This window comes from Miniopterus schreibersii (assembly GCF_964146895.1).
Source record: "Miniopterus schreibersii genome assembly, chromosome: 9".
Taxonomy (NCBI): domain Eukaryota; kingdom Metazoa; phylum Chordata; class Mammalia; order Chiroptera; family Miniopteridae; genus Miniopterus; species Miniopterus schreibersii.
The window spans coordinates 67,242,072-67,268,893 of NC_138118.1; the positions used below are offsets into that span (position 1 = coordinate 67,242,072).

The 26,822-nt window shown below is 34.4% G+C and overlaps 1 protein-coding gene across 5 annotated transcripts in view; it reads right to left on the reverse strand.

The window, feature by feature from the left end:
* Window positions 1-26,822, reverse strand: part of DGKB (diacylglycerol kinase beta) — a 527,029-nt gene that overhangs the window by 394,653 nt on the left and 105,554 nt on the right. For 3 of the 5 annotated variants that reach the window (XM_081146768.1, XM_081146770.1, XM_081146769.1), the window contains exons 3-5: window positions 18,454-18,530; window positions 13,589-13,609; window positions 2,969-3,122 (exon numbers count right to left, since the gene is read on the reverse strand). In XM_081146768.1, coding sequence (XP_081002894.1) covers window positions 2,969-3,122; window positions 13,589-13,609; window positions 18,454-18,530 — 252 coding nt within the window. The remainder of the gene's footprint in view (window positions 1-2,968; window positions 3,123-13,588; window positions 13,610-18,453; window positions 18,531-26,822) is intronic. The other 2 variants (XM_081146772.1, XM_081146771.1) reach the window with 1 other exon arrangement.

The following is a 26,822-nucleotide window of genomic DNA, read 5'->3' on the forward strand; positions in this document are numbered from 1 at the left end:
TTCCTGATGGTGATGTGGTAATAAAATATGGGGAACTCTAAGAGGGAATACAAAAGTAAGTAACAGAGCCTCTCTATTCAACATTAATCTGTGATTTTTTTTTCAGCCACAAATACATTTTGGGTAGACAACTCAGATTATTGCAAAGGAAGGTTCTAGGAATAAAAAATACATGTATTTTTCAGTTTCAGAGTCAAAGATACCCAGGCCTTGAACACTGTATTGCAGTCTTCTGCTCCTTATTTACCAGGGAAAAAAGTATCAAAGTCTGAAAAGTATATAGGGTTAGAAACAGCCCCACAAACAACACTGGGCACTTATGTTTCAAAAGGTGGACGCCAAGCTTTCAAAGGCATCACTGTCTAGTTTAGTTTAGATGCAGGAGGGTTACACAGCCTCTCTTGTAATTCCTTTAAATCGGGTCTGTGTAGAATATGTGATTGTCCCAAACACAGCACAAGCTATTATTCCATAATCTTTTTTTTTTTTTTTTTACATTTTGAGACCTGATTTGATTTCTGTTCCTTGTAAATTTGGCATCTTCCATGTAGTACTTACTACATGCTATTTGAAAAAAAGAGGGTTTGAGGTTAAAATTTCTGGCAATACTATCTAAATGATTTATGGTCTGTATCCTGTCTGACACAGTTACTGAGACAGAAAACATATCAAAAAATGCTCACTCTTCTCCTTTCTCAAAACCCAAGGGCAGTGTTGCTTCATGTCAATTAAATAAGAAAAACATTGTTATTGTATTGCATCTAAGGTAATGTGAAATCCGTTTAAAGCATGAAATGGAGAAGTGGGAAGTAGTCGTTTCTAAATCAAAGTGAGCAGTTTTCCCATTTTAAAATGTTCAGCTTGGAACACTGGTGAGTTCGGGCCCCATACTTTAAGGACAGATCAGATAGAAAAACAGCTGATTTAGAGAAAAACAGCAAGTGTGAGGCCTCTCAATTCATGAGAGAAGAGGAACTATTTTAGGGACTAAAAACATTTGATGGGTAGACAGAGGCTAGGATAAACATTAATTCTTATATATTTTGAAGGGATCAGATCTATCATGTGGAAGGAAGGTGCATTCTCGTTTCTAAGAAGCTTGGACCAAAATTACTCTAGGAAAAATATATTATTTCATTCATAGAAGGGGACACAGCACAGTATAAGGCTTAATAGTGTGGACCCTTTGTAGGATTGCCCAAGTTTTATTTATGGCTGAATCATCTTTTTCCTAATTATAGTTTTTAAAATTTTTATTCATCTGAGGGCCAGTTATTAAACTTCTTGTCTCTTACGCTTCCACATGCTAATTTTGGTGGTTGGCCTGGAAGTCTCTGGACCAATGGCTCCCTTTGGGATTCCCTAGGCCCTTTTCAGAGGGTTTGTAAAGTCAAAACAATTTCAATGACGATTCTGAGCTATCATTCGCTTTTTTCACTCTCATTCTCTCATGAGGGTATCATGGTGTTTCCAAGAGGCTGTACAAGATAGATATGGCAACAGAGAAGCAAGTCTGGTTATTTAGCTCTCTAAAGAAGTAGGATGTTAAAGACAATGCAACAATGTAAAACAAGGCCCCTCTTCTCAGTATTTGTTTAAAGTCATTTTTCATAAAGATATGTAATTTTGGTTGCCTATAATGGGTTGCTCGTGGTTATTTTTAGAATGTCTCATCTTTAATGTGATAAATAGCAATAGATATCACCTACATAAACAAAAGCTGTTTGGGGTCCTCAATAATTTTTAAGGGCCCAAAAGAGACCTAAGGTCAAAGAGTGTGAGAAATGCTGCAGTAGACTCCATTTCTCCGTTGCCCGCTAGAAACCAGCTGGGTTCACAAGGCGGGTGCACTGCAGAGATTAGAGGGCAGGAAGGAGAAGGGGTGGGCTCCGGCTAGTCTACCTGCACGCCCTGCTGGATCTCTCCAGCATTTCCCCCTCGCAGCACATGGTCCCAGTAGCAATAGGCTCTAGTCTCTGCTTATTTCCACACAATCAAAAGCACAGTGAGGTCTCATTACAGGTCCTGTACAGACCATGGTAATGCTCCTAAGGGGTCTGACATCTAGGGCTGCAAGGCCCTCCTTGAGCTCCTGAGCTACCAAGCCAACCATGCTGCATCCTCTCCGCAGCATTCAGAACTTTGCATCCCAGCTCAAAGAGGGCCTTTCTTCCAGCTTCTGGGTTTCGGTGACTCCCACCTAGCGGCAGCGTGTGGTTCTACCTCTGCATCACCTCAGTGCTCCTCTTTGCTTTTTCAACTCGCCAACACTGTTTACCTCATTTCCTATTTCACATTCCCTAGAGTTATATGGTGAGATTTAAATTTTCCTGACTGGATGGAGAATGATAGGATTAGCAAAGGTTATTAATGTATTAGACATCTCTAAAAAGCTATACATAATGAAAACTAATCATCTCTATGTTGAGAAAAAATTTAATTAAGCATCTTAGAGAAAAATCAACTTTTCTTTAAAATTACAAATATAACAATGTAAAAGTATATTGGTAGTTTGCTCAATTTGTATTAAATATTATGTTTTCTAGACATAACTGTTTTGTGACTATATATATATATATATATATATATATATACACACACACATATATATACATATGTGTATTTATATATGTATATACACACACACACACATCACATATATAATCCACTCATTTAAAGACAGCTTTTCTATATTTGATGAAAGTATCTCTTAAAATTATTACCTAAACATAGACTTTTATTACATTGAATGACAAGTGATGGATAATGATAAAGTCTATTTTCTCTAATGTTTAGCTATAATCATTTTGTAGACAGTTTAAACACTTTTCACAATCTTAGTATGAAAGTATACATCCTGCAACAAAGGTCATTTCTAAGCCAATCATCTCTTCTGTTACAGTGAACTTAATAGTGATTTTTTTTTTTTTACTATATATAAATTTTTAAAGTAAATAATTAAACTTACCACCTGAAAGGAGAGCAGGCTTACTTTTCACCATCGGGCTGGAATGGGGAAACTTGTTGCTAAATGACATGAAGAGGTGTGCTGTGAAATCATCGGGAAGCTCAGCTTCCAGGAATGTCTTCATAAACAGCTTGAAACCTTCAAAATCTATTGTCTGAAAAAAATTAAATATATATTTAAGACTCAGCCAATTTAAGATTTTGTGCTTTGTTAAAAATTATTAGTAATAGAAGTGACCTTGTTTTTATATATAAGTCTACAAAAGGAGGTCACTATTTGAGAACTAGGTTGGGCAGTCCTAGGCTAACATTGGTGATTAAATGCATTTGTCGTACCTGTGGTAGTGCAGCAGGAAGAGGAGCTTTCCAGCCGATATTCCCACAATATCTGTATGACCTCAGAAGTTTACTCTTTGAAACTTTGTTCCCTCCCCCGTAAATTGGGATTAATACTCCCAGTTCCTCGGAGCTGTTGCAATGATTAAATCAGGCCACTAAAGGGAACACGCCAATGCAGATTCATGAATACTCCAAAAGGAAGGACTTTCTCATCTCCATTTCTTGTCTCTAACGGTGAATATTGTTTTCAACAATTAGAAAAAGTGGTCAACGTTAGAATTGGGTCCTAATACCAAGATCAATAGAAGCAAAATCCCAAAGCAAAATTCTAAAACTTCCTAGGCAGACTTTCAAAGGAACCTATTTCAAGATCCTTGCCCACCCTTACTCATTGCAGGCCTATCAAAGAGTAGACGTTTTTTGAAGACAACCATTGCTGCATTGAGAGTCTCCAGGTCCACCTGAGGAAATGGGGATGGAAGCCACCTCCTATTCTCAAGTTAATAAGAGAATTTTATAGGAGCTACCCAGAGAGCTTGCTTTCTCCAGGCACGGGGCAGTGGGCCAAGGCCTGACTGTCGCCTGGGAAAATGAGGGCAAAGGCAAGCAAATGGTGCTATATTCGGCTCAGCCAACACTCCCGTGACTGCAGGCACAACGATGAATAGCTGTTCCCTCTGAAATAGATGTAGAACACATGGAACAGAAGAGCAGGGAAATGGTGCTGGGTCCTGTCCAGTAGGCCCTTTGGAAAAATAAGGAGACCTACAAAGAAGAAGCTGGAATAAGGCCACATCCAGATCAAGAGGCTGCAAGGACTACGGGCCTCACAGGAAGCCCTTGAAGGGCATGTTTTCCTTACTCAGTTTAATGTAACTGAGATGAATCTAAAAATAGGGCAAAAATAAAATTTGGCAGACTGATGCTCATAATTTGGTTCAAACTCCTGGCAGATGACAATAAAAGTGATTTCTTAAACTGATACTTTGGATAGAAAATATCTATTTTTCCTGTGTAATAACATTAAGGTAAGGTCACTGAGAATGACCGATTTTATTATTATAGTAGTTTGAATAAACCTAAAATGGAATGTGACATACAGGAATGTCATTAGAGAAAGTAGATATTTGTTCATTAGATATTAGATATTGTGCAAATTTAATATATATATATATATACACACATATATATACATGTATATCAATAGATATGTTCTTGTCCCCAATATAATCGCAAGCCAGTAAAGCACAAAGCCAAATGCTTCTCTTTGCTTACTAATGGTTCTAAGACTGCACATTACTGTGAAATTTTAGTGTAGTTTAGTCTATTTTGCGTGCTCATTCTCAGAAGGGCACGTCAGACATGTATATTGGTGGAAGTAAAAAGACTTCATTTCTTCCATTTTTAATAAATCACCACAAACTTTTATAAATTCTAGTAGTGGACTGACCACACAACAAAAACTATGAATATTATAAAAATATAAGAATAGCTTCAAATAACAGAAGTATTTTCTAAAAGCAATTTGCTACAATGAATGAAGCCAATGTTTTAAAATACACAGATGAGCCCCACCAGTGTGGCATGGCTCAGTGCTTGAGCACTGACCTATGAGCCAGGAGGTCACAGTGTGATTACCGGTCAGGGCACATGCCCGGGTTTTGGGTTTGATGCCGGGTAGAGGGTGTGCAGGAGGCAGCCAATCAACCACTGATGACCACTGATGTTTCTTTCTCTCTCTCCCTGCCTCTCTCTGAAATCAACAAAGACCTACTTTTAAAAATACACAGATGAAGCCAACTGCCAGACCACTGTGTACAAATACATTCTGTTGGTCAGGGGCCCCTATTTGTACTAATAGGGCTTCTTAGAGGTGGCCTATCGAAAGGGAAGTAATCCACTTTCAGCTGGATGAGAGACCAACAGTGAGAGATAACCCTCAGAGTTCATTTTATTGCAAAGTTATGGGAAGTCTGTGTGATGAACATATTCATTGGCGTGGTTGCTCTTCCTTTGGCATCCGAAGCCTTTTGTAATCAGCAATGTGTTGGCATGAAGTCAGACTACCTGCATCAACTCTCAGATCCAAAACTTCCTAGCTGATGATGGTGGGGACCCCTCTTAATAAGGAATGCATTACTTCTCAGTCCATTTGTTCAGCTATCAGGAAAACTCCCTGAACTTTCTCAAGTCTTACAGCTCTCCCCTGCTCAGCAAGCAAAAAAGCTTCTTAGTTTTATTTTCTAACAGCTCTAAGCCTTAATTTTCTGCATATAAAATCAACCATTCAGGGTTGTTACCTGAATGTAAATAAATCAATGTCAACCCATGTAAAGGGTATTTCATGCACCCATGGCACATAGTATGTAAAATAAATAAAATAAAATGAATAATTAAAGGAAGCATTGGTCATGGTTAGATGGACTTTTATCTTAATGTGCCCTCCTCTTTATTCCCAAAAAAGCCTGAAAAATTCACTGCATCTTCCCACATCAAACCTGCAGTTTTTTATATCTTAGACGTTTTACCAAAATCGTTCTGTATCAGACCATTTTGGCAAATTACTGCTTTCAGAAAGCAGGCATTTAAAAACAAATTACCTTACTTTAAAAAAATAAAAGCCTATTACAGACATAATAGTGGAATGTAAATTTCCTCATTTCTTAAAAGATTTCTATGAGATGATGTCATCTTACTTATTTCTGAAGTTTTACTGATGACTAAACTTCCTTCTTGAAAATCTTTACAGTGTTGAAGGGAGCAAATTTCCTTTCTCTTAAATTTCCCGTCATTACACACAACTTACAATGTTGCAAAACCAAAACTTCTTCAAAGCAAAATATATTAGCTGCTTCAGTATTTCCAACGCATTGAGGATTTATTTTTCAATGTCCTTCCTGGTAAACCCATCTTCTTCTTACATTATTAATAACAGGTTTTCAAGTCTCTCCTAAAATTCTATGTTGTCCAAAATGTGGACAGATATTGTCCTCAATCTATACACTTTCCTTATCTTGTGATTTAGCAGAGCATTTCCAAATTTAGGTATTGTGTATTTGACTGCCGTCGTGTAGCAGTATTAGAATTCATTTTTGAAGATTGTGACCTTTAAGTAGAATAAATCATTTAAATGCCTGTCAATGGAAACACTAATGAAAACAAGTTGGGACACACTTAATTAAATTGCCTGGAAGCTCAGGGATACACTCACCAAGCAATGTTTAAGATTTTGAACTGTTTGGGGGGGGGGGGGGTTCCCCCTAAGGAACATCCACAGACTATTTAGGAAGATGCTCTAGAGAAGCTGTAAAGAATGCAGGCTGATGAAGCTGCTCAGACACTGCTGCCAAATTGGCACACATTTGAAACATGTTTCTATATGACGTTCGTTATTATATCTGACCATCTGCAGCTTTTGTTTTTAAATCCCTGTTAATACTAAAGAAATACTGCTCGTCCAAGTAGATTCAAAGTGAATGAAAATAAATGTTGTCATCCTATCATTACTTTATCTTGGCAGCTTCAGGATGGAGGGTTTCTCAGATTCAGCAAATGTGTACTATGCACCCACTTTGTACTGGGTTCTGCCCTAGGTATTGGGAATAAAGATATTACTGGAATATGTGAAAATCCTTCCATTTAGGGCTTGTCTTCTAATGAATGGAATAAAAATAACAAAGTAAAAAGGGAAAATGTACGTGTCTGATGGTACTGTATTAAGTTTTGTGGGAAAAATAAGACAAAGGTTTATATATTTGGGAGGGAATGCTTATAGTTTTAAATCTGATGATCAGGAAATGAGTATTTTTTCTTTGAATAATGATTTAAAGGCGATAAGGGAGAGAGCTTTGCACATTTTTGGAGAAAGAACATTCCAGATAGACAAAGCACATAGTGCAAATGTCCTGAGGTTGGAAGGTGCTCCATCTTAGAGGAATTTCCATAGGAACCAGTGAGGAAGAGCAGGAGACTGGAGCAGGAGGCTGGATAAGGGGTGAGGGGAGCCTAGAGTAGTAGGAGACAAGGTTAAGGTATGATCTTTGTTGGTGTGTACTCTGGGGCAGATCATGCAAGATAGCAGACCATCACCTTATGGCTTTAAGGCAGAGGGAGAGGAACAGTTATTGGAGCATTTGGAGAGGAAAACTCAGGATCTCACATACGTATTAATTAGCTGTGCATACAAGTTTGTTAGGAAATGTGAAAATTGAATGTGGACTATCTTTTGCCTGATATAAAGGAGTATTATTATTATAGTCATACGGTTCTGTTAATTAATAAATGATCTTTAAAAGACAAAAATAAATCATTTTATCTATTATAGATTAAATAACTAGCTAAGACCATGAACAAAGAAATCACTTTAACTTATTTTTCAACATTTGTTGATTGAATGCCTCCTGTGCGTACCATATACTATGTTAGCTTCTGGGCAAAAGCTCTTCGATCAAGTGCAATAAGCAATAACTTAGCCGGAGGTTTGCTTTATCATTTACTCTTCAATTTTGCTATAAAATTTATAATTAACTAATTGTGTTAAATTGAAAAATAATGTAAAGGCCATTGTTTATATTAAAATATTAAAATATTTTCAGGGGAAAAAGTGCATTTTAAATGCCTTACTTCTTGTGCCTGTCTTGTACTACAGTTGATTACTCATTACTTGAGCTAGGAGAGAGCTGCTTGATAGTCCTGTAAAACGGCCATGGAGGAACTTCCTTTACAGGGAAAGCTTGAAGAGTGTGGACACCTGGAATTTTTAAAATTGGTTTTGGCAAATGAAAGCTTCTTTACCATGTTAGAGGCGCATAGTCAATTAATTGCAGCTTTGCCTAAGAAGAAGAATTAGTAAGACTCGGTAGAAAGAAAATTAGAAATACATTTTTTAGTAAAAGATGGAAAGTAGCAAGAATAACAAACAGTACTACTTTAAGTTATTTTAGTGCGTAATTACAAAATGCAAATAATGGATTAGAAGAATCTTAAGTAGGATGTTTTTATTATGCTTTTCAATATAACTTGTAATCAAGGGTCTGTATCCAAGTAAGTTTTGTGCTTTGGTTGGAATGCACTTTAATCTAGCATGACCTGTCTTATCTATTGCTCATGGTGTCGCTGGGACAGGTGTGAGCTGTTACTGAAGCACACATATGTTCTCTAAAGTTATTTTCTCCTCAAAAAACAAAATTCATTAAGAACTTCTTGAATAACTACGTATATATAAAAATGTTACTTTTTAATTATTGCTTACTTGTATGTTCACTTTTAAAGAAAATTTTGAAAGGGAGTTCTCTTAATGCAGATGTGTGTGAAGGCAAATTTACAAGTTTATCTTCTTTCATGCTAGACTACAAGATCCAACATGACTTTGCACCACATAGTGTTCAACATAATGTCTTTTACATTGCAGAGCCTCATTATATACATGGACACTGAAATAGCAAAAATAAAAATTTACTCAACTACCTCTTTTTAGGCAATCTAGCAAGGAAAAACATTGATTTAGGTGGGATGATAAGAATTTGTAAGATAGAATAAATACCAAAAGAAAAAAAAAGTTTCTCAGCAGGAATATATTCTTTTACTTAATAAATCTCAAATGAGGTGATTTTAAAGTATAATAGTATATGGCTTTATATTTAATATTGAAGTAGATCTAAATCTAATGATAAAATAATCAAGACTTTGAAAGGATTTCAAATATATGCTATCCCATGGATTCTGTTCTTTTTAATCTCTCAAGGCCCAAATCTCCCATGGTTAGTACTGTGAGAAACATCAAGTTGAGAAGGATCAGGAGACCAGGAAATAGCCAACATGTAAGAGTGAGAGACTGAGATTTCACAACTGGGTCAGGGAATCCACTCATTATTTTCAAGGCTTAGGAATTCCCTGAGTTGAAACATTCTGTCAGCAACCTATAAAATAGATTTATTAGTTTGACACTCTCTGATAGCAAAGATCGTCTTGACCATTTATGTTTCTCCCATGGGACCAAACACAATATCTAGTGTATATTATACAAGCATTTGGGATGCAGTCCAATAGCTTCTTTCTGTTCCAAATGCTTTTCTCACTTTCTGTATGTTTATCTCTCATAGGTCGTTGTTTCATGCCAAACTCTTCCTTAAAGCTCCCAATCTCTCTTTATAATCTTTACAGTCTGTGATCTTTACAGTCCAAGATGATATCAGACATTTGATTAAAATATTTGTTGCGTATAATAGAAACACTATCTAAATGTTACTGTGTTCTAGGAACTACACTAAATTTGTTATGTGTATGCTATACTTTAATCCTCATAATAATCCAGTAAGTACGTGCTGTTATCACTCCTATATAACTGAGGCTTAGAAAGTTAAATAAATTGCCATGGTCTAAAAACTCTTAGCACCAAGGACGTAAATATTTCTAACTTCAAAGTCCACTCACTATATTATAGTTGACCAAAGTATAATCTTATGGACAGATTTGCCAATATTCACACATAATACAAGATACTTTGCCACTGGTTTATCACTATCAAATGCACTGACTAAACTATCAATAATCTTGCCATTTCATAAAAAAATGATATAAAAGAATGTATAACATAAAGGTAATGATCACTTCTTAAGTTATATAAATACCTAATCACTATGCTGTACACCTGAAATATAATAGAGTAGGCCAACTGTAATTGGAAAATAGATAAATATATAAATACTTCAGAGAAAATAATAAATAAATAAAAGTAATGGTATTATCATCTACTTATTTACCCAATCTTGAAAAATCTGAGTTGACTATAACTCTTTTCATACCCTTTGACATTCCAAGTGTAACCTATTACTTTTGACTATATATCAGAAATGTGCTCTAACTCTGCTCCCAACCTCCATTATAATCCTCACTGCTATCCCAGTTTTCATCACTTACTTGTACTACTTTAATAACTCATACCTAGTCTACTCTTCTACTCAAGTCTACTGTACATATTGCTTTTGTATGTATTTTTCTCAATGGGAAATTTAGCTTGTTGATCTTAAAAATATCATTTATAATTTCCTTTACCTATTAAAAAACCTTAAAACCCTTAGATATTCTAAGACTGTCTACCCAAATCTCTGTTTATTTTCCCCTAGTATCTTTTACAGCGCTATTAAAAAAAACTATTAGTGATATTGAAAACGCACAAACAAAAACAACAGACAAACCCTAAAACTAAACTTTAAGTTGTACTTCTCCTTGGAAAAATGCAAAAAAAAAGATCACCTGAAGATGCTAGCATCATTTTTGTTCTGTAACCTGGATTTTAACTCTTATAGCAATTATTTAATAAATGTTAAAACAGTATAGATAGTGCTTAAGTTCCACATGTCTAAGTTGGCTGTTATTATTAAAACTATAGAGTTATTAAATTATTTTCCAAATTAGTTAAGCTTGTTTTTAAAAGTCATTTGTAGAGAAAACAATTAAAAGCAATTAGTAGTATATTAAATACTTATTTTTAGATTTCTGTATGTTTAGTATAGAAGTTTAGGGGAGAAAAAGATGAATTGTGATCAATATTGCCTAGCCACATTAAGCAAATTATTAATTTAAGCTTTCAATTTAGCACAACATGTAGCAGATGATCCATTCTCAAATTCTAAATGTTTCCATAGATAAAAGACAGTGTATTTTATAGTGTATCTTTATAAATGTTGAGATTTGATCCTCAGTGTAACTATTAGAAACCTGCAGGAAGCTATTGAAATTAATTTGTTTAATTATTATATGATATAACAAATTATTCTCATGTATTTATGTAAGTACCTTTTCAAATTGTTGGACATGATTTCATTTTAAGCTACAGCAATTTTTCTGAATATCAAGACATAAAAACTGAAGTTGCATATTGAAATGAAAGCTATTATATATTTTAACAATAATTAGTGCATAGTTAATATCAGGTTAAAAACAGAATTCCAATATGCATTTCATTATTTAATTTGTTGGTGTGTTTTCAAAGCTGTGTTCTAGTTGTAGGTTTGATAAGAAGAGGAAGATTGTGTTGATAGCAATAGGGAAGAGAAACTGATGGTCCTGGCATTTGTGCAGTCATGGTACATGGAGCAAGTACAAGAGACACAATAACTCTACTACCAGGACAGCGTCTGGACTGTAACCTGGCTTGTATTCCACTCATACCTCATGGTAGAAGGAAATTAGAGTTGGAAAAGGTATCAGAGTTATATTTCTTCACTTTATAGATGAGAAAAGTGAGCCTCTGAGAAAATCAGGATTACAGGATTGGTTGGGGGTGTATCTCAGATATTCTCACTTTCACCTTTCATACATACTCCGAACTTCTGTATGAAACCATGTTGATCACCAAAATGTGACAAAGAGTCATTGCCTCTAAATACCAATGGAACCCCTATATGTCAAACACGAAGCTATTTATTTTACATAGAATTTAACCCTTTTAACAAATCAATAAGGCAGACACTCTCTTCTTTTTATAAGTAAACAAACTGATGCTAGGAGAGATTAAGTAATTTATCCAAGACCTGCTAATATGTGGCAGATGTGGAATTTGAACTCAATTCAGTTGAACTCCTAAGATCACATTTTCTGTTATACTTTCCAGATGCTTTCTTTAATGGGAAAGGTTGGTTTTGGTTCTGGAAGGACAATTATAGCTTACAATAAAAGGGTGTTTATATCATTGCTAATAATTATATCAGTGTCAATATCCTTGTTAAAGACATTTAAGATATTTTAGTAGGCAGCAACAGTACAAAATGTAGGTTCTGAATGCCCACGTTACTTTTACTTTTTAAGGGATTAAAGCAAACTTACTTGTCTGAATGTAATGGATATATATATGTGTATATATACATACACACAAAACTATATTACAAAATACCAAGTACAAAGATAAGGGAAGCCCAGGGAGCTATGAAAATGAAATTCAGCCTTTGGCCAAGGATCATCTGTTGACAGGAAATGTAAAGAGAAAATCCTACATTCACAGGACACTGAGAGACAACGGACACATATAGAGCAACAAATACACATGCCCTCATTCTTTATTTTCCTTTGGCTACCCTGAGGTTCTCCTGTTCTTTCTGTTCTGCAACTGGAGTTGCCTACCTAAGTAACTGTATATAGGACAAAGACTGAGCAAGCAGGGGAAAGGAAGAAACTCATTCTGTTGACCTCAAAAAAAGGCAGAACTAACTCTGACACCACTTTTCATTCAGCCTCCAGTGGGGGTGCACGTTGTGCAGAAAGGTGTTTGTTGATCAAGGTGCTCAATGAATGCCCTTCAAAAAAGCAACTATTTTCTCTGAGGACTTGCCTCCTAATATCATAAAGCCCATATAGCCCACCTTTGGAGGAGCTAGTAGGTTTGCACAAAGTTCAGGGATGAGTTCAGGAAAGGCTGTCCTCTGAGAGAGGCTAGTAAAAGGCATCATAGTTAATGAGTTGCGATTTCAGATGTGCCTTATTCTAGGACATTGTAATAGGCAGGACCTCCATCAGAGTCAGTCAGATCATTCTGATGTAATCAATTGGACTGTAACACCTTTGAGATGAAATTATAGTGTTGTTGTCATTGAAACCACAGGGAACCTTGTGAAAAGCTGCTACTACATATCCAATATTGTCCAAGGTGGCAATATTATGGTTTTAGAAAACTCATGTGTATTAGTAAGATATAGTCCTAGTGTGATAGAAAAGTCCATTTAGAGAACCCCAACATTTTGTTCTAATTCTCTATACCCAATTGAACTATGAACCTAAAACTTGCTTTACAAAATGGATTTTACCAGGACAGAGTAGTGGAAGCAACAGATAGTTTACTCTTTTCCTCAGAAGAGCAAAATTCAATAGGTTTTTGTTATATTTCCCTCACAGATTATAACAGCACTAGTGACCAAATTTGAAAAAGTCCTTATTGTATTTAAATGCAATTTTTAAACCTCCCATTAATAAATTAAGGCCTTCATTAAATAAATTCTTTTATCAGAACCTGATTATGCTCCAGGAAATTAGAAAATTAAATTCAAATATCTATAAAGTTAAAGCCCACACACAGGACTGTTTTAAATTCCATGATTAATGAATCAGTCTCTCCATTTGAGACTCTGATTTGAATATCAGTAAATTATAACTTTCTAAGCATAGGTAATCTTGCATATTATATAAATATTATTGGTACAGAAGTATAGCTGACTAATATAGATGAGAAATTCACAGCTCACATCAGAATAAAGAATGACAGAGTTGAATAGAAAAGAAAATGTCTTACTTGGTTAAGAATGTCTTGTTTCTGTGCATGCAAGGAAAGAAAGAATACATGTATTAATGTAAGATAATTTATATTCATTATCTCATTAGCACTGATAATTTACCTGAAAGGTCAAGTTTACAGATTGATTTTAAAATATACTCTAACTCCATGGGTCTCAAAGTGTGGTTCCAAAGCAGTAGCATCAGAGTCAACTGGGAAACTGATAGAAATACAAATTTTAGAGCCCCACCACAGGGACACAGAAACTAAGGGAAGGGGTGAGGGAGCAAGCAAAAATCTGTGTCATATAAGACCTCCAGGTGATTCTGATGCCAGCTAAAGTTTGAAAATCACTAACGGGATCAATCTTTGATGTAATAAGCAAACAGTTCTAATTGGCATGCAATAAATACAGTGAATACCACATACAGTATAATTAAAACCTGCTAGAGAAGATTATAACAGCATGTGTAAAGATATATTGATGAATACTTAATTCCCCACTTTTAATGTTTCCTTCTATTAAAATAGCATGCCTAGCCTATCTCCATGCCTTTAAAACTAAATGTCTTTTCACTCATTTGCTACTACTTCATTTCTTCCCATTACTTTAGATGTCAAAGGAACAATTTTGAATTGAATTAGAAATCCAGGGCAAATTTAGATAGATGATAGATAACAGATAGATGATAGATGATGATAGATAGATGATGATAGATAGATGATAGATGATAGATAGATAGATAGATAGATAGATAGATAGATAGATGATAGATTAGATAGATAGATAGATAGATGATAGATAGATAGATGATAGATAGATAGATAGATAGATGATAGATAGATAGATAGATAGATAGATAGATAGATAGATAGATAGAGATAGATAGATGATAGATAGATAGATAGATAGATAGATAGATAGATAGATAGATAGATAGATAGATGATAGATAGATAGATAGATAGATAGATAGATAGATAGATGATAGAGATAGATGATAGATAGATAGATAGATAGATAGATAGATAGATAGATAGATAGATGATAGAGATAGATAGATAGATAGATAGATAGATGATAGATAGATAGATAGATAGATAGATAGATAGATAGATAGATAGATAGATGATAGATAGATAGATAGATGATAGATAGATAGATAGATGATAGAGATAGATGATAGATAGATAGATAGATAGATAGATAGATGATAGATAGATAGATAGATAGATAGATAGATAGATAGATAGATAGATGATAGATATAGATAGATAGATAGATAGATAGATAGATAGATAGATAGATAGATAATAGATAGATAGATGATAGATAGATAGATAGATAGATAGATAGATAGATAGATAGATAGATAGATGATAGATAGATGATAGATAGATGATAGATAGATAGATATAGATAGATGATAGATAGATAGATGATAGATAGATAGATAGAGATAGATAGATAGATAGATAGAGATAGATAGATAGATAGATGATAGAGATAGATAGATAGATAGATAGATAGATAGATAGATAGATAGATAGATAGATAGATAGATAGATAGATAGATAGATAGATGATAGATAGATATAGATAGATGATAGATAGATAGATGATAGATGATAGATGATAGATAGATAGATACATATAGATAGATGATAGATAGATGATAGATAGATGATAGATAGATAGATAGATGATAGATAGATAGATAGATAGATAGATAGATAGATAGATAGATAGATAGATATAGATAGATAGATAGATAGATAGATAGATAGATAGATAGATAGATAGATAGATAGGGATAGATAAATAGATAGATGATAGATAGATATAGACAGATGATAGACAGATGATAGACAGATGCATTCAATGTCAAACTGGTTCTTTCTCATTATCAAATTCTAGTGCTCTCATGAGTAATTTATGTCCTGGCTCTGTATTACTGTGAACACTCTCTCTTAGACTACATGGCTACTACAAACTAGCTGCAATCATACCCTGAACATTTTATCATTCACATAAGATTAGGTGAAGACTAATAGGCTTGAGTTAGTAATAATTATGTGCACTGGGATATGCCATATTCATTACATACAAAATGTCATTCAACGTACTCTTATTTCACATATATTGAGTGGTATTGCTTACGCAAAACACTTTCCCCTTCCCCTTCCTCTTCTCATCTCTCAAGGACTTCCTTCTCATTCTATGGCCTAATCAATGCAGTGAGGAGGAGAGGGCATCACTCTTAAATTGAGATTCTTGATAATGAGGTTTTAATTATGGTTATTGTCATGAACTTAGCTAGTTAACCTCGGGGAAGTCATTTTATTTTTCTTAAAATAAGTTTCTTTATTTAAAAACTCTTTAATCATATTTGGAAGTCTCAAGACCTTTTAAAACTTTCTATGTTTAGAGATTCTGTAAAGCAATTGTTTAGATTTTATATTTTATGATTCTTTTATTTATTTCTTCAAAGAATTATTATCTAGTGATCTCTAAAAGATAGAAAGTATAATAAATAAATCATCCATATATTATACTTAATATCTCTTCTCTATTAAAATAGATTTAAACAGGTCATATTTTCATTGGATTAAGTTTTTATATATAGTGCTTTTGTAATTCAGTAATTCAAGTGAATGATAATAAAAATAATAAATCTAACATTTAAGCAGCTTTACTTTGTAAAGAAAGAAATCATTTTAAAAATATTTAGGTAGTTCTCTCTTTTTAAATACACATTATGTAGATGATACAACCATGTTCATTTTAGAAAACAAAGGATTAGTTATTTATTTATTAGTTAGTTATTAAAGGCAGACTAGATTAATCACTTTTCTAATTTTTCTTGTATAATTGAGCATTAAGTACCATCTGTGCCATCTCGGCCAAACAACTTTGAGCTCAACTTGACCAGTCAATATGTGAATAGACAGTGCATTCTTCATGAATTCTTCCACACGGTTAGAGTAACGTTTTATAAACTGGATGAAGTCATGTCCTGAAGAGAACCTTAGGGTCTTAAAGATTTCTTTTTCAACATTGAATGTTCCTAATTATTTCCTATTGCATTTTGTGAAACACATACAAGTGATTAAAAGTCATATAAACTTAATTTTTTTCCTCCTGAAAGGAAAATACATACTAGCATTAACATTAGAAAGTGGTTGCACTCTTAAAATTAGAATTACTTTTGGGTCATAATGAGATCTAACTTTTCTATTTTTCAACTGTTCATTATTTTAATAACACATTTCAAGAGTGGATCCATGCACTTATGGAGACGTGTTACATTATTGAAAAGGCTGACATCATATGTGTGTCTAATAACGAATCTAGCAATTACTTCAATAAATCCAGTCTGCAGTGACTGATAATCCTCATTAAATATATAATATCAGTAAGACTAAGTCTTGAGAGTCCTTTAAATAAGAAACCATTGGAGTAAAAAGGCTACTATGTGAACAATGTTAGGGAGAAAAACCTGGTTTAATTTCTGTATGTAGATTAGATAACCTGTGTTTTTAATTATGGTAGGCAATGTCAATATTAATGACATTTTGGGCTTTTATTGTTTATCAGTAGAGTTCACATCTTTAGCTTTCCCACTCTGCTTTCTTGGTCTTTCAGATTTTCAGTTCAACAAATTTATCTTCCAGCATTTTTTTTCTCTATATCATGAAAAACAAAATGTGAGCAAATATAGTTCATATGTCTGCTTCTTTCCTAATAGGAAAATGGGAATAGCTTTAAATTGCCTAATGCCCCCATAATTTGTAGGCACTAAGCATCAACTTTATTTTTTCAAAAGAAAATAAATTTTAGGTTAAAGAGTTTAAAAAGAACTTAGAAGAAAACACGGCATAAAATAGCTAATTACTAGAAATACCCAAAGAAAATTATAAAACAACATGAAAGTTTTAAGGTTGGAATTTAGAGGTTGGGTTTTGACTAAAATGTACGTTCTATAAATCCCAGAGAAGTACAATATTGGAAGGTAACCAAGAACTCTGATCCTCTAAACATTCAAAAGCATAATGACAATGATAACAAAAAACAAACCACATTTTAATCAGCAAAAAATCTAGATGGCTAGATAATACATACAGGCAAAAGGGTCTTCTGCAAAGGGCAGTTTTTTTTAACTCCCATAAACCCAACTATGACTCGGTGAAGCTGCAAAAGAGCTCACAGCAGTGATGGTCAAATATTTAACATGTAACATCTCTCAGTTAGCATTAAACAGGAGGTTATTAAACCAATAATTAAAAAGGGAAAAGCAATCATTCGAGCGTGGTGTTCAAAAGCAATCGACAGGACATGAAATTTTTATTAAGAGAGGCTTTCAGGGACTGATAATAGGTTAAAACAAGACAGAGGGAGGAAAGTCCCCTCTTTTTGTCCAAGCTGGCTCTTTAAAGTATTAGATCAGTTTTATCCATCAAAAAATCTGTCTTCAGTCAAGGGAATAATTCCCTGAAAAGAGTAACCCCCTGCTCTACATGAGTGTCCATTTGGGGTTTAAATTTCTAGGTCATAGAGTGAGAGTCAGGTACCCTTTCTGTTCCTTTTTATCTAATACTGCTTCCTGACTTCCAGGAAAGGACCAAAAACTATACTGTGGATGATCTATTCTCTTTCATCCGCAGATAATAAAATTGTTACTTCCATTAGCAAAATATTTTGGATCAAAAAGTTAGTAAACACAACATTTAATTTATTTCCCAGTAGAGCATTTTATTATAAATTTCATTTTGTTTATGTGATGGTATATGGTATACAGCATATATATTTTCAAGAACTATTCATTAAGATATTCCTCCTCCAAACACTTAAATGAAATTAAAAAAAGGAAAAAGATGTTTTACCCCTTCCGGATTATACTTTGCAAGCACACCATTACCATGGAATTCTTCAAGAACATCCTTTAATTTCTTTGTAGAATCTAAAAGAAATAGAAAACACAAAAATTGTTTATACATGCCTACTGTGGTTATGAAACCCAGCCCAGAAACAAAGACTGCTTAAAATATAACCACCAACAGATATTAAATTTTAAAGTGAACATATAAAAATGTTCTTTACCATTTTTGAAAGGCTATTTAATTGAAGAAGGAAATCACAAATAAAGGAAATAAAGAAAAAAGTATGTTTTGCCCAAGTGTATTACTCAAGAATGGCACCACTCTATGTATTACATGAATTGATGAGCAAAGAAGTGAATAGGTAGTGTGTTTTTCCCTTTATCTTGATAACATGACATGTAAATGAATAAAATTAGTTTAAAAAGAAAAACAGGTATTTGTTAAACTTTATAATTTATACAGTGCATTTTTTTATATATTACTACATTAACTAAATATTAACTGTGGTGAGTAAACTAGTAAAATAAAATGTGTAGCTAAGCCTCAGTGGCGAATCCATTCAGAGCAAGCTATAGATTTCAGTTGTGTAGTTTTTTTCATTTTTTTTATTCTCACCTGAGGATATTTTTTCCTCTGCTTTTAGATAGAGTGGGAGAGAGAGAGAGAGAGAGAGAGAGAGACATTGATGTGAGAGAGGCACATCGACTGGTTGCGCACCAACCAGGTGCAGGAATGAACCTGCAACCCAGGCCTGTGCCCTTGATGAGAATTGAACCCCTTGACCTTTCAGTGCATGGGCTGACACTAACCAGTGAGGCACACAGGCCAGGGTAGATTTTAGTATTTTGCAGGTATTTTCAGAGATAATTTTCTAAATACACATCAAGCTTGACACTAAAGCTTATTTTATTTCAATTAAGAAACAAAGTTTAGATACCTTACCAAAAGGATTTTAAATAAATTTTTCCAATTTTTAAAATAAATTTTAGGATTTTAATCATATTTTAAAAATACTTCATTTTGTGGATAATACCATTTTTTGTTTATCCATTTATCCACTGAGGTAAGTGAGTTGTTTCCATATTTTGGCTACTGTGAGTAGTGCTGCTATGAACATTCAAGTAAACATATTTCCATGCAAATATATGTTTCAATTCTCTTGGGAATATACCTAAGAGGAGAATTGTTGTGTCATATGGTAACTCAATGTTTAACATGTTAAGGAATTGCCAAACAATTTTCACAGGACTAGACTATTTTACATTCCTACTGGCAACGTATGAGGATTTCAGTTTCTCAACATTTTTGTGGACAAATGATTTTCTACTTATTTTTATTATAGCCATTGTAGTGGATATGAATGATTTTGATTTGCATTTGATTAGTCACTTGCTAATAACAAATGGTGTCCAACATCCTTTTGTGTGTTTATTGGCAATTTGTATATCTTCTTTGGAGAAATGTCTGTTCTAGTCTTTAGACCACTTTTTAATTAGACTGGTTTTCTTTTTGTTATTGAGATCTTCTGGTTTGTGTGTGTGTGTGCATGTGAGTGTGCACGTGCATGCTGTAACATGTGTGAAGTCTGTACAGTTTCCTATGTATTGCTTTTTCCATGTATATTTTGGCAGCACTTTCAATACTGTACTGTGATTATAGTTAATATGTTATGCCATGTTCCTGTTAGATTATAGGTTGTCCTAAGGAAGAATACATACATTTTAATTTTTAGACTACATTCAAACTTATTACAAAGCTGAAACAATAGAATTGTAATAAATATTGAGACTGAATTGACCAGAGCTATTCCTACACTACAACAAAATATAGTACTAGCTTCAACATATACCTTAGCAGAAACTTATACTACTTCTGAAACCAGGTTGTATATTAAAAAGAGACATGAAGCTGATTCCTTATTCCCAAATTCTTCTTTGTGGACAATAAGGCACTACACTACATTAGTTTATGGATGCAACTGCAGACCATTCTATACATTCCTACAGAGATATACACATACACAGATACATAAATTCTGGGATAACATATCACAGTAAACAATGCTTATTTTAACCATATCTTAGCCCCATGATAAAAGGGGAAGACAAATTTTTGGTTTCTTATACATAGGCTTTCCACAAAACTGCGTGAAGATGGCCTTTTCATTTCAGATTTCTATAGGAGCAAAAAACACATTCAGTACTCACTTATAAATGCCTAGAGAAGACAACCCTTAAAATTATTCATGTAATTTTTAGTGGTTTACTGATCATTTATATTGGGATCTTCTTAGTGGGATGACTACTTGGAATAAATTAATAAAGAGCCAAAATCTGTGACTGCTCTTCCCATGAACTGAGGCTCAAGACTGATCTTGGTCTGAGACAATTTTAATTCATATTCAGATGAATCGCCGTCAACTCAACTTGCTCCTTTCTCCAATCTCAAGTTCCATTTTTAATATATTGACATCTGAAGTTTACCTACCTCGCAATATAGTTTAGAAATGGGAACGTTACCTTGTCCTTCTATTTCTGTTCCAATAATCTTTCTGGGGCCTAATTTCCCTAAGACTGAGGTCCTGACTTGCCCAGCCAACATTCTATAGATGGGGGATGGGTATAGCGCACCATGGGTCCCACATATCCATCCAGGGCCCCATAACCATTCAGCGGAACCCTGTACAAGAACTGTCTACTTATCTGCTAAGATTTCCAAATTCCACTAGACTATAAAAATCTTTCTGCTATGTCCCGCTTACCTTCATAGGAGAATATACATTTACTTACTTTGTAACTCAGCAGCTTTTCTTGATTTTTGCTATTACCTATCACCATAAGCAATCCTACCTTTTTTATTATGTCGATTCTAAATCACATTTGTTAACAATAACGGGGCAGTGGAGAGGAAAAAGGAGGCAGGACTAGATCTGACCTACCCTCTGGTACAAGACATATATCAAGGAAATGATGCCTGGATGCATAGATAGTAGGTGACTGAAGGACACGGTCTCAGTCATATTTTCGCTAATATTGGAGCTTCAAGTACAAGAGCACAGTGACAGATTCTGGGCTGAGCTAGGCTGAGAAATCCGGGCAAGCAGCCAGCCAGCCAGGCAGCTGGAAGCTGGGAGATCAATTAACAGTTAATACATATCTGCAATGGAACAAAGGTCTGGCATCCAAGAAGACTGACAAGTGAAGTGCTGGGCACCCAGGTTCAAGCAGCTAGTTTAATTCTTGGGATAAAAGATCAGTACAGACGCTCAGCACAAAATATTGGATCTCCCAGAAAGCAAAGGAGGGTCCAGGCTTGAGGCAATTCTGAAACACGGGGCTAATTCCAGGGGCACTGGGGTTTGGCTTGGCTAATAGGACGGAAGACCTGGAGGAGGTACTGATATCAGTTGCTGCCCTTCGACTAGTACACGAGTCTTAGCAGGGAGTAGTTTAATATTGACAACCACAAACACAAAGGAGAGAATGAGGTCATTCTAGATGGTTCTTCCATCTTACCATCTAAGAACTAAGGTGGTACGGAGCATAAAAATGGGAGTAATTTTATTCAGGGAACACCTCTTTATATGCTGGGGCAGATTAGATGTACATGGGGACGGACGCAGAGAGGAGCTTTTCTTACGGCTTGTCCTCCTAGCACCTGCTCCAGTGCGTGAGTTGCTCCCCTGTGAACCCCCTCTTGTTTGGCTGACTCGCGTAAGGTACAATGCCAGGAGAGTGAAACTGGCATGTTTTAGGAATGCACAATTAGAAACGCTCTGATTTTTTTTTTTTACATGATTTTCAAAGAAAATTTAATCCTTTTTGCATAATTCTATAATAAAAATAAACCAATAAGTGCATTTGGCAATGTTCGGAAAAACAGAAGAATGAAATTAATGGATCCTAAAATAATGCTACATGAAAAATGAAACACTTTCAGTTTACCTCATGTCCTTTTAGGTGTCTGCTGCATCTTGAATGAGCTTCCTTTGTGATTTGACTGCCTCTCTGCATGCGCTTGTCAGATTAATCACAAAGGCCCCATGGAGTAATGGAAAGATTTAAAGCCAGATAGATTTGGATTTGAGTCCTGGCTCCAGGATTTTTGGCTGAATATCCTTGGGCATATTTTTAACCTCTTTGTGGCCCAGTTTTTCAATACTTAAAATTGGAATAATGACATGAAGCGTGCCAATGTGTCTGTCTTGCAAAGTGTCTGGTGCCCAACAAATTCCTGTTCATTTGTTCCACCTTCCACAAGACTTCAAACATGATCATCATGCAACAGTTTCCTGTTGGCTTTGGATTAAAGCACAAACCCCTCCTGCTGGCACCACAGGTGTGTCAGACTATGATCCTAACCTGCCTACCAATAATTATTTTATATGCCTTCCTTATTTGTAATTCAATGTCTAGTCATCCAGTTCCCAAGGTACCCCATGATTTTAGAGCTCTTTCTTTCCTCATGATGTTCTTTTTGCCCAGGATTCTCTTCAATGTCAAATGAAGTTCAAGCATAATGGATGACGCACTTTACCTGCCAACTTGTTGACAAAATCTGAGGACTTCCTTCAACCACAGTAGACAGCAACTTACCCTCCACTGAACTCCACATAATAACTTTCTTAGAATCCACACCTGATTTATGCATTAAGTACTATTAACGCTATTAAACTTTGGATGTGTAGTGTATTCAAGTTTGTAAAGTGTTTTCTCAAGTATTTCAGTGAAAACTCACAATCACCTTGTGACTTTATCAAACTTCATCTCCAGTTAACACATGAAAAAATCAAGGTTAAAGAAATCATTACTATTCAAAAATCACACAGCCAAAAGAGGTTGAACTAGTATAGTGACCCAAATTTGCATTTGGCCTAAATCTGTTTTATTTATTTGGCAAAAGAACCAATAGAAGTTTCTAGTACAGCCAAAGCATCTACTTTGGAGACCATGACTTTTGTTAATTTAGTTCAAGGAACTTTATTACCTATTTTTCTAGTACATAGAAATATTCTATTTTTATGAACTTACATTAACAGATGAAGAATATATTTTCAAAAATCACATGGATGTTTTTGAAATTAAAGTTTTTAATGCATTTTATTTTATTTTTCTTCAGGATTACATTTGTTTGATAATGGAATTAGAATATGTGTGTGTTGTTCTTTTTAAAAACTTTAAAATATATGTAGATTTTGCATATATATTTCACATAGTTATAAGAATGCATCTTCAATAATCATTAAAATTGTTCATGCTGCATTACAAGGAAAAAGTATATAGAAAAGACAGGACCATTGAACAGAAGTTTTAAAAAATATTCTGTAAATAGTATACTCTCATTATGCCTCAGGACAAAAGTTTTTTTATTTGTTTACTTGCTTGTTCACAAGTAAATATATTTTGAAAGTCAAGGCCAATAGTTTTACCATTCAAATAATAGTCATAGCTGCTGTGATTAGATGACCCTATAGTTAACACCAAGACTATCTACCTTATAAAATGCATTTGCCATTTTTATAAACAAGTTTTTAAATAACTGGTTGTAGGTTAATAATCTCATTCTTTATATGCCAAGTAGGCAATGCCACAGGTCCCTGTCTCAGTTAAGATATTGGGTTTCCAGGGAAAAAATAAAGTGTCTGGCAATGTGAGAAAGGCTGCCAGTGCCTTTAATCTTCATGTTACATGGAACAATAGAGAAGTCATCTTTTGGTTCTTTCAACTCAGTGCTTTCAAAAGTTTCCTTCACAATCTGTTTCTCCACAGTCTTTTCCCTTATCACAAAGAATATTGGTGGCCTAGTAATCTTTTTCTATACCCAGCCAAAAATAAGGTAGTGTATCTTTATTTAAAAAGAAGAATTTTCTAATTTAAATACCTAGCTACCATTAATGTGCATATAACATATTAGTATTTGGTACAAAGTTAAATTTGATAATTAAAGTTTCCCTTAGCAATACAGTGGTACTCAAAGCTGGATCCATGTTAGGATAATCTGGGTAGTTTTTTAAAATATACTGATGCCTGGGCCCAAAACACAATGATGAAGGTTGTATCAGACTGGGGTGGATCCTGATATGGGGATTTTTATAAAGCTCTTCACAGAATTCTTCTACACAGTTAAGGTTGAATTCCCCACTCCTCTGATCCTTAAAGGGATGCACAAAGAAATTGAGAGTTAATAAGCAATTTTTTTTCAACTACATTTTCCTATGTGTGTGCGTGTATTTATATTCCTGGTTGTTGTTCAAAGGACCTTTTAGAAAAAAATAACTTATTAGAACATTTTATTCAAAAATTTATTTGCCTTTACCAAGTGCAAAAAATCATGTTTTGGCAAATCTGGAAGATCCAAAAATTGATACTGTTATTAATGCAATTACCCAGGTGATATAAAAGATGTTCTACTTCAACTGTAGTCAGCAGCCAAAAAGGAACACCTACAGCATTAAGCTATTCTGAATACAAGTTTCCTCTCTACAGGTTCCTGCTAAGCTCTTGGGATCACTGTTACTTGAAATGATGTTGGTCATAATGTCATAGAGAAATGTGTATAGCAATACACATTGCAGTAACTATTTCTATTTATCTAGAAAGACAACTCTCTAATAACTCTCTAATTCCAGAATAACTGTTGACTGGAAACTATAAAGAAAATTTTCTTTTTCCCTTTGAAATTTATTATTTGTTAATAATTCTCTTTTTTAATGTCTTTATTAATTTCAGAGAGAGGAAAAGAGAGGGAGAGAGATAGAAACATCAATGATAGAGTCATTGATCAGCTGCCTCCTGCATGCCCCCTGCTGGGGGATCGAGCCCACAACCCGGGCACATGCCCTGACCGGTAATCGAACCGTGATCTCCTGTATCCTAGGTCAGTGCTCAACCGCTGAGCCACACTTGGCCAGGCAATAATTATCTTAAACAAGCATTCCTTTCCTGCATTTGCTATTATTTTTTTCCCTTCACCTACCTAAATTTAACTTTTTGATGGTTGCATCTAGTCCAATGCCTTGGACAATGTATTTGTAAGAGTGGTTCTTTGGATAGAGAAAATATCTGATAACTTTGTTAAGAAACCTATGCCAGCCAGACACTATCCTAGAAGCCCATGAAATACATTTTATCCAGATTTGATTGTTTAGAAAATTATATTAAGAAAACATACACTTGTGTTTGAGCACTCATCTACATGATAACAAAAAATTGATACTGAAAACATAATTTTAATTAAGAGTTATAATTGGTGACTAAATTGAATGGTATGGTTCAGTGGTATGCTGATAGATGTTTATCTGTTAGAGAGTATTAACTTATAGAGTTTGCTAACTGAGCTGCTGTAAACATTCTAACCATAGCCATTTAAGGGCTCCAACATGACATCATGAATGTGAAGCTGGGAAGAGATGCTAACATTCAACACACACAAACAGCAATTAATGCATTAATCAATATGGAATTTATGTACTTTAAGGAGAATGAACAGGTCTTTCAAAACAAACAGAGATAAAGAGCATAAATTTCAAATATTTGAATGGCATGTATTGAGTTTAAAACAAGTACTATCTCAAGTATTTGGAACATACTATTGTACAAAACAAAATATTCTTACTCATGCATTTTTTAGTCTAGTGAAGGAAAACAGAAAATGAACATAATAAATAAATGTAGTGTAATATTAGAAGATTTCAACTGCTATGGGGAAGTAGTACAAGGTAAAGGGGATTGTTAGCTTACAGAACAGTTTGCAATTTAAAATAGCAAGCTTAGAGTAGACTTCTGTAAAAAGGTGACATTTGTGCAAAACTGAATCTGATTTATGTTTTAAAAGAAGTACTTTGTTCATGTAAAACTAATGAAATCTGAATAAGCTCTGTGGATTTTACTAATGTCTGTGGTCTGATTTCAACAGTATCACACACACACACACACACACACCAGCTCTTAGAAAGTTCCAAGTCTGTGTCTACATTCTAATAAGCTCTTTTTAAAATTTCTTTTTAAGTTTTTTAAATTTATCTTTATTGTTGAAAGTATTACAGATGTCCCCCTTGTCCTTGTTCCTTCCGTGGACCCCTCCACTTTGCTCCCACCCCCCTTAGGCCTTAAATACACTGTTCTGTGTCCATGGGTTATGCATATATGCATATAGATTCCTTGGTTTATCTCTTCCTGCCACCACCACCCCGTTTCATCAGTCTGTTCCATGCTATCATGTCTTTTATCAACTGCAGTTATATAAGATATAACCAACTAACATGGGCTTCCCTGGTCATGTTTTTTTTTAAGTTCCTGTGAATCTATCATTACTTTAAATTATTATTTACAAGGACTACTCTGACTATTGTACTGAAAACAGACTGTACAAGA